Raw genomic sequence first — 9328 nt, forward strand, 5'->3', positions numbered from 1 at the left:
AACATACCCATACTGGTTCAGCTGGAGACAGATCTCGTGAATCTGCTCTGTAGTTGGGCACTTAAATCCCTTGACATAGTAAAGATCCTTGAGGATTCTTATTTGTTCTGGAGTAGGAATCCACCTGGTACGGCTTCGCCAGAAATCCATGTTGGCACTACTTCCAGCTGCTTGGGTGTTTCCTCCCTCCTCTGTTGGTTGCTGTTGTTGTGGTTCCATTTGTTGCGGGGTTTGGAGCTCCATTAGTTGCAGAGTTCGTGGCTCTTGGGTCATGGGGTGAGAGGATGTGGAAATCGAGGAATACATGGTTTAGTGTTTGAGGGAGATTTTGTTAGAAGGATTGGAGTTGTTGAACTGGTGATTGGAGATCTGAGATTCTCAGAGGAAAGATGAGATCGAATCTTCAAATGGAAGAAAAGATCTGAGAAAGAAGGATTGAAGATTTGGAGGAAAAGATTGAAGATCTGAAAGTTCAGAGGAAAGATGGGATTGAATCAACTAGATGGGAGAGAAGATCAGAAGAGAAGGATTGAAATTGATGAAGAAAGGATTTGAGAAGAGAAAGGCTGAAGAGTTGAGAGAGAAAGGCTTGAGCTCGGAAGAAAATTTCTTTTCTTTTGGAGTGAACAGTTTTTCCCCAGAATGCACCTATTTATAGAACAAGGTGAGCAGATCTCCACCGTTGGATGAACGATCTCAGAATTTGAATCCACGCGTTGGATTAAAGTCATCCGAAAACCCGGAAAAGTTGTTGGCGCGTGGAGAGCGTGTAAGGGGACAGGCCGAACCTCGAGATGCTGTGGCAGACAGCTTTAGCCGAAAGCAGATTTGACTGCCGTAAATCACGGAAGGGATAAGCCGTGACACAAGTGGGCCGTACTTGGGCCTGTCTCGGATCAAGGCATCACTGTAGCTGTGGGTGGAGGCCTGATGGGCCGAGTTTCAGAAACAGTTTTGGACATGATGGGCCGAGTTTCTGAAACAGTTTTGGATGAGTTGGGCCGGATTTCTGTAACAGTTTTGGATACGTTGGGCTGGGTTTCTGCAACAGTCTTGGATGTTTTGGGCCGAATTGTTGAAACAGTTGAAACAGTTGGTTTAAATAAAAGGATTGGTATGGATAATAACGTGAGCAGCCGTGCTCGAGTGGTTGAGTGTACAGTTCGTGTACAAGAGGTCTGAGGTTCGAACCTCGCCTCTTGTTTATTTTTATTATGTTCGTTTATGACATAATAAGTATAAAATTTGTACACATTATATTAAGCACAGCTTGTGCTCCAGTGGTTGGGGGACAAAGGTTTCGTGCGGCAGGTTGAGGTTTCGAACCTTGCCTCCCCCGTTATTTTATTTATGTCGCTTATGACATAATAAATATAACACGTGAGCATATATTAATGAAGGCAGCTCTTGCTTCAGTGGTTGGGAGCAAAACCTTCGTGTTTGAGGTCGGGAGTTCGAACCCTACCTCTTACAAATATTTTTGGGTCTCGTATATGCTTGATATACGGACGTATATACGGTATGTACGGTATACATACGTATATACGGTCTGTACAGTATGCATACGTATATACAGTTGTACGGTATGCATACGTATACACGATCTGTACGGTATGTATACGTATATACGGTATGTACAATTTCATACCGTAGCCGAGCTGGAAGTTGGTGGGCCGATTGGTAGGCCCAAATAGTAAGCCCAATTGTTCGGCCCGAATAGTAGGCCCAAATGTTAAACCCAAAGTGGTTTGGGCCGGTTCGAAATTTGGATGGTTCGGTTTCTTCGGCCCAATTGACCAGCCCTAATGCTTAGCCCAAGGATTGAACAAGCCCAAGTCATCGTCGCTGGGTGACATATTTTATTGGCGTGCTTTTGGGGATGATTTGTTTTGAGTGATGCATCTCTATTGTTGTGAAGAATGGTGCATGCTTGAGTTTTACTATAGAGATTTACCGTGATGCTAATTGAGTAGCGAAACACTTTGTGGGAGTGTTTACTGTGCTTGTATGCCAGTACAGAGTGATGATCTATGTGAAGATCTATGTGATGATCTATGTGAAGATCTATGTAAGGATCTATGAGATGATCCACGTGATGATTTTGTGTAATTGATGTGGAGTGATGTTGAGCAGTTGTTTTGTGAATTTACATTGTGATGAAAGGATTTAGTGGCCATAGGAATGTATTTTTATACAAAGGATTGTGGCTTTGTAGATTACTACAGATTTGGAAAAGATAGAGATTCTATGATTAGGTCAACCTTAATCGAGAGGAATTGACTTACGCTCAAATTTCGGGACGAAATTTCTTTAAGGAGGGTAGATTGTAATACCCTGAAAAATCCAAATTAAATTCCATGGATTTTTAGAAATGATTTCACGATAGTAGGAGCGAGTACGAAGCTTGGAGAAGTTGTGGAATTAGTTCGAACGATTTTATTTTCGAAAACGAACGTTTTTAGGGGGTCAACAAAGTTGACTTTTTATACGTTCAAAATTTGGGAAAACTTCCTTCATGAAAGTTGTAGAGCTCGTCGATACGAGTTCGTGGACATGTGGAACGCATTATTCGGAGTTCGTATGATTAAGTTATGAATATTTGAAAATTGGGAATTTTCTATAAATAGGAAAAATAACTGATTTTTTTTATTTAAGGACAAAAAAAATTTCTTTTTGCGGAAGAGCCCCCAGCCCTCCCCGATTCTCTCTCTCTGTTTTCCCCTCAGACCCGGCGGGTCGAGCTCGACCCGACCCGACTTTTTCACCCTCCTCCGGCCTCCTCTGGCCACGGACCCGGCCTTCCCCGAGCTCGCCGTCGCACGCCCAGCCGTTACCTGCCACCATCTTGCCCCGCCGCTGCCCCCAGATGGAGATCGAAGACGCCCCAGCCGTGTGAACCCGACCCGACCGGAAAACGACTTTTCCGGCGTTGCATGGGCCGATCGTCCCCATTTTCGTGATCTCCTCCTCATGCTGATCATCCCCATGTAAGCCTTTCATCACGATTTTGTGTATAGAACGCTAGATCATGGTTTGACTTTTTCGACGTCCCTGATTTAATCTGAATCTGATCAGACGCACGAGATTAATCCAACTTCAACGCTTGATTTAGGACGATCTAGGCCGAACCAGGCTTAGCTCCAGGTATGAAAGTCGACCACCCTTTCATTTTGAACCAGTTTGTAGTTGGTCACTTTGCCATCTGAGGTGGTTGACCGGCGTTGACCGCCGCGTTGACCGCCCACTGACCACCGCTTGTGGCGGCGCATCAGACCATATTTCGAGTTTTCATTATCTAGGCGATGATCTATGCATCCATACGAGCGTTTTGATATATAACATGGTCATGTTAGAAAAAGTTGATAAATAGTGGATTTACGTTTTGACGTTACTATTTAACGTTTTTACGTTTATCTTCGGTTTACGATCTGTGAAGATCTGACCATCGGTTTTGCTTCAATTTTGGATATGTTGATCGTATGACTGTCCCGGTGACTTTGTGAGGTCACGGGCGAAGATCCGACCGTTGGATCTTCGTATAATTGAGAAATAGTGATTCGGAAGGCGATTCGTGAGAATCTGACCGTCGGATTTTCATATAATTTTATGGAGATGTTTGTTAGAGTGATTCAAGAAGATCTGAGTCTTCGTGATAATTTTGGAGGATGATCCTAAAGGCGATCCGTGAGGATCCGACCGTTGGATCATCATTAAATTCAGATCCGACCGTTGGATCATCGTATAATTTCGATCTGACCGTTGGATCATCATTAAAATTAGAATCCGACCGTGGGTTTCCGTATATGTGTGCTTTTGAGTTGTTGGCTAAGTTAAGATCATTATTGGATTAGGTGATCGATGGATTTATTTGGCGGACGATTCGTGAGATTGTTAATGGAGCTGTTAAGAAGACGCAGCTGGAATAGAGGTGAGTAAACCTCACGTGGTTCATATTACGAACCCAATACAATTAATTGCTTATTTTGTTGCAATCATATGAACTATTGTTGGTGTTACTAGACATTCCTGTGTGAATGTCTATATATATATTATTTACGTGAAATAATATGTATTGTTGGAGTTGTGTTGAGTTATTGTTGAGAAACAATACAGTGTGAGAGGTATTGAGTTTATTGTTGAGAAACAATATATTGTGAGAGGTGTTGAGTTTTATTGTTGAGGAACAATAAATTGTTGTGATCTGTGGAGATCACTAGGTCACGAGGTGACCATGGCATCTATTAGTGAATCACGCTCTCGTACCGGGCTGGTGGTTATTAATAGTATTAAATCGTAATCACGTCTGTGGCCGGACGAGTGGTTACGTTCAGTTAGAGCTCTAGTCTGTCTGCCAAATGTGGAGTGACCTTATGAGTGAAATTGAGAGTAACTCATAAGTGTCAATATATATATGGTAACCTTATGAGGGAAATTGAGAGTAACTCATAAGGGTCTATATATATATATGAGTCTGTCTACCAAATGTTGGGAAATCTTATGAGCTAAATTGAGAGTAACTCATAAGTGTCTACATATATATATGAGAGTGAGTGATCTTATGAGCTAAATTGAGAGTAACTCATAAGTGTCTATATATATATATGAGAGTGAGAAAATAACGTGGGTTTGTAGTAGTCTTGAAATCTAATAAATCAACAGTTCTTTCTTGTTTACTCATACTGGCTGTAAAAAGCTTACCGGGTTTTGTGTTGTTGCAACTCCCGGTACACTATTCAAATTGTGTAGCGGGTAATCCTACAGGACAGGAGAACCAGGACGGTGATCGTGCGGTTAGAGCAATTGTTAGAGTTTTACAACAATTGTAAGTTGTGAGGTGTGTTATGCTCATTTGAGCTTTATAATATATTGTGAGAGTGAATTGTAATAATGAACTCGAAGTTTCGAGATTTGGTTTTTTTGTAATTGTAATTATTCAGGTTTCGGATTTGAATTTATCATTCAAAATCCGGGGCGTGACAATTATTATATTTCTACATTGGGTCACAACTCAGAACACTAACACTGCTATTGAGTCACTTTGCCTACCACCTCAAATATAAAACTTTTTTTTTTTGCACCAAATTATTGGTACTGTTCTGAGTCTTCTCTTCTCAAACCCTTGTTGCAATCGAATCGTTTAAGTGTATACTTATAAGTATATTAGGTTCGATAGATCACTATTGATATCTTTTGGTATTGATTTGATATTTGTATACAAAGATGACGTCCTATTTTGTTTGTTGAGGAGAGGCCGGAAACTTTCATTACAACCTATTAATGAAAATGACGTCATCAAAGAAAGATAGTTAAAATTATTGTCCAAAACAATGAATCCTTGAACTTCAAAATCACTTGAGATTGAAGTAGGAATTGAATAAAACTCACTCATATAGTAATTATACATAAATGCTACAAATAGATTCTAGACCTTATGTTTGGTATAGGTGAAACCTTCACATATGCTACCAATAGAATTGTATTAATCAAGATTAATATGGTACTATTGCTCTGAGCAATAGTTAATCAACACCACAGGTTTCCAACACCTGTTTATGGCAATAGAGTAAATCCCAAAAAAATGGAAGGGCAAAAGAGCCACGACACTATTGAATAAACAGTACAAAACCCCATTCTACTTTAAGATAGTTATAATTAGTCTTGGACGAATAAAAAAAAGGGTGGTGATTTTTGGTGTTAGGTAAGACGAGAGAACAAGCAGATTCCAAATTATGTAGATTTTCATAAGCAACACATACACCACACAAAACACAGTGCACGTGCCATTGGCTGGGGGTTTTCTAACAGGCAATTGGGCAACCACATGATCCCCTACCTACTTGCCCTTCCCTTCTTAACCTTCTTAACCAATTACCAAAATATCGAGTATTGAGGAAATATCGATAGTCCGAAAAATAGAATTGTTGATGAAAATATCGAGAAAATTTCGATATCTATAAATTTTTGAAAGAAGTGATGGAAATTGAGAGAAAATCTTTGGAATTTTAAGTGAAACTTTGTGAACTACTTATTTGATCAATTATCTATTATATTGGACAAAAAAAAAACAAATGTTGAACAAGATTCATTTCATAGTAAATTATAGTAATTTAGAGTAAGCATTTGTTGTCGTCCGTATAATATTTTGGTACTTTCAATATAAGTAATTCTAATTAGAGATTTAATAAAATTGTAGAACTTTTCAATCAAGAGAGATTCTTACATAGGGCAAACGTACCACGTGTTTGGTAGGTCTGACCAATCAGTGCACATGTAGGGGAAGTGTTTTGGGTATTTCATTTTAACAAGTAAGGATCGTTTCAGAACACACTTAAAATTTTATGGGTTTTGATTGGGTAGCCCCACCACCACGTGGTACGTTTGCTCTATATATTAATATTTTGGCATTACAACATGACACATTCCCTATCCATCCTTCTTCCTCATCACCACTTTGATTTTTTCTCAATATCGAAATGGTGACTGTCCACGAAGTCCGCAAGGCTCAACGGGCTGAGGGTCCGGCCACCATCTTGGCCATCGGGACAGCAACTCCTCCTAATTGTATCGACCAGAGCACATACCCTGACTACTACTTTCGTATCACCAACAGTGAGCACAAGGTTGAGCTCAAGAAGAAATTCCAGCGCATCTGTAAGTAGCTGCAACTAGCAACGTACTGATTTCTCTTATCCATTTTACTTACTTTCCAAATAAAACTTTTGTGCCATCAAATTGGTTAGCATTCATAAATGTTGATGGAATAGAAAGTGTTTAGATCCATTTTCTGTTGGAATTAATCATATAAATAGCATACCCTATATATAATTTGGCATGCAATCCTTTGTTAGGGAAATTAATCCCCCCACCACGCAAGTAATAGAAGTAGAGATAGAAAGAAGAAATAACCAAGCCAAGAAGACAACAAGATTTAACGAGGTTCAGCCAATATCCTTGCGTACGTCCTCGGAGAGTTTCACCTTCACTAATGGGAGAATTACAAAGTACGAGATTACACCGCTCAAGTTTATGCCCAACCCAAACCCTTGTATCCAAAAGGATACCCCTTGTACACCCTCTCTCAACTTAGAAGATCACTCTACCTCAAGAGCTATTCACACTCTTAAACACAACTCACTTTGCTTCTATACCTGAAGACCCTTAGAGTTACTCTTGACCTCTTCCTGCTTGCCTCCACACAAGCTTCATCTATTTATACCATTGATAGAAGTCTCTAGAGTCACTTCTTCAATGCTCATTCATGAATCAACGACCCATCTCCCACATTAACTCTCTAGGAAGACTAAAAGGTCAATACATGTATTTAACTAGGCATTTATTCCAATGCATCAACTTGACCATGTATTTATGCCTAATTCATGCTCTTAACCATGCACCAATTTTCCATGCATAAGTTGTCACCTTGAATGCACAAACCATAAAAACCATGCATTCATGCCATGCAAAATATCTCCACCAAGGAGAGAGAGGCACCAAACCTAACATCCTTGACATATGGATATGATTTTTAGGTGATAAGTCAATGATCAAGAAGCGCTACATGTATTTGACTGAAGAGATTTTGAAGAAGAATCCTAGTATGTGCGAGTACATGGCACCTTCACTTGATGCAAGACAAGACATGTTAGTTGTTGAAATTCCAAAGCTCGGCAAAGAGGCTGCCACCAAGGCCATTACGGAATGGGGTCAACCCAAGTCCAAAATCACCCACTTGGTCTTCTGTACCACAAGTGGTGTTGACATGCCCGGGGCCGATTACCAGCTCACTAAGCTTTTGGGCCTCCGCCCGTCTGTCAAGCGCCTCATGATGTACCAACAAGGTTGTTTCGCTGGCGGCACCGTGCTCCGATTGGCCAAGGACTTAGCCGAGAACAATCGGGATGCACGTGTTCTCGTTGTTTGCTCCGAGATCACTGCTATCATTTTCCGTGGGCCGCCTAGCGACACCCATCTCGATAATCTTGTGGGCCAAGCCTTGTTTGGTGACGGTGCTGCAGCTATTATTGTTGGGGCCGACCCGCTGCCCGAGATTGAGAAGCCCTTGTTTGAGGTTGTCTCGGCGGCCCAGACTATCCTTCCCGATAGTGATGGGGTCATGGAATTGCATCTTCGTGAAGTTGGGCTCACATTTCACCTCCTCAAGGATGTTCCTGGGCTGATTTCAAAGAACATCGAGAAGAGCCTCAATGAGGCCTTCAAGCCTTTGAACATCACGGATTGGAACTCACTTTTCTGGATTGCACACCCTGGTGGCCCTGCAATTCTGGACCAAGTAGAGGCGAAATTGGGCCTGAAGCCCGAAAAGTTAGAAGCCACAAGACACATATTATCCGAGTACGGCAACTTGACTAGTGCTTGCGTGTTGTTTATTTTGGACGAAGTGAGGAGGAAGTCTGCAGCAGATGGGCACAAGACCACTGGAGAGGGCCTGGAGTGGGGAGTCTTATTTGGGTTTGGGCCTGGGCTCACCGTCGAGACCGTCGTGCTTCACAGTGCTGGTGTCACTGCTTGAACTTGAAATTCTTGGGTGATCCATTTCATATGCTCCCTATTCTATTATGTATGATTTGCACTTTTAGTTTATAGCTAGTTTTGGTTTTGGTCATTGTAATTTGTTTTCTTAAAGGCGTGTGGGCATCACGGGGTAAGCTTAATTGTTGCTATGTTTACTTTCATGTTGACAAAAATGTAGCCACTTATATAAAATAATGCAATAATATAAGCTTCCGTTTCCTGTGATATTATAGCTATTTTTTATTTGCTTTTGTTCTGTATAATACATACACTGAAAAGAAACTGACCAGGTTAGTTAGTTTACCAGACAAGGGCTTTTTAGCTTTCATCATATCATGTTCATTCAACTTGTCATTCCCATTTTCATTCTACTCCTGAGAGGACATGTTCTTCTTGACTCTCATAATGTGATGTAGGACGAGATTTTAGCCAATTTCAACAAAGAATCTCGAAAAGAAAGAAGCGTGTCACGCCCCGAATTTTGAATAATTAAATTCAAATCCGAAACGCGATAACTTAACAATAACAAGAAAACACATAGAGAAAATTTTTCAAATAAATTAAGCAACTACACAAATCGAACTCACAATGTCAATACCGACTCGTTCTTTAGAGTCACATATTACATTACAATAGTTTACAAATTAAACTGAATATCAATTCAACGTGTAACCACTCTCACCAACTTACTACACAGCGGAAGACTACAAGTATAAGCGCCCTTCTACACCCACGTGACGGAAAGTCCACCTCAGCCTCGATAATGATCACCCGATATTCTAACCTGCACAATAAC

At 40.7% G+C, this 9328-nt stretch overlaps 1 protein-coding gene and 1 long non-coding RNA gene across 2 annotated transcripts; both read left to right on the forward strand.

Annotated features, from left to right (window-relative positions):
* The first annotated feature begins 1878 nt into the window (after window positions 1-1878).
* LOC133708005 (uncharacterized) lies at window positions 1879-3928 on the forward strand. The gene is made up of 3 exons (XR_009845493.1): window positions 1879-2987; window positions 3076-3144; window positions 3852-3928. It is a non-coding gene; the product is annotated as an uncharacterized LOC133708005 (long non-coding RNA).
* Window positions 3929-6276: 2348 nt separating this feature from the next.
* Window positions 6277-8743, forward strand: LOC133712467 (polyketide synthase 5-like). The gene is made up of 2 exons (XM_062138572.1): window positions 6277-6651; window positions 7530-8743. The coding sequence occupies exons 1-2, from the start codon at window positions 6474-6476 to the stop codon at window positions 8528-8530; spliced, it is 1179 nt and encodes a 392-aa protein (XP_061994556.1). The 5' UTR covers window positions 6277-6473; the 3' UTR covers window positions 8531-8743.
* Window positions 8744-9328: the final 585 nt, after the last annotated feature.

Source organism: Rosa rugosa, chromosome 5 (genome assembly GCF_958449725.1).
Source record: "Rosa rugosa chromosome 5, drRosRugo1.1, whole genome shotgun sequence".
Taxonomy (NCBI): domain Eukaryota; kingdom Viridiplantae; phylum Streptophyta; class Magnoliopsida; order Rosales; family Rosaceae; genus Rosa; species Rosa rugosa.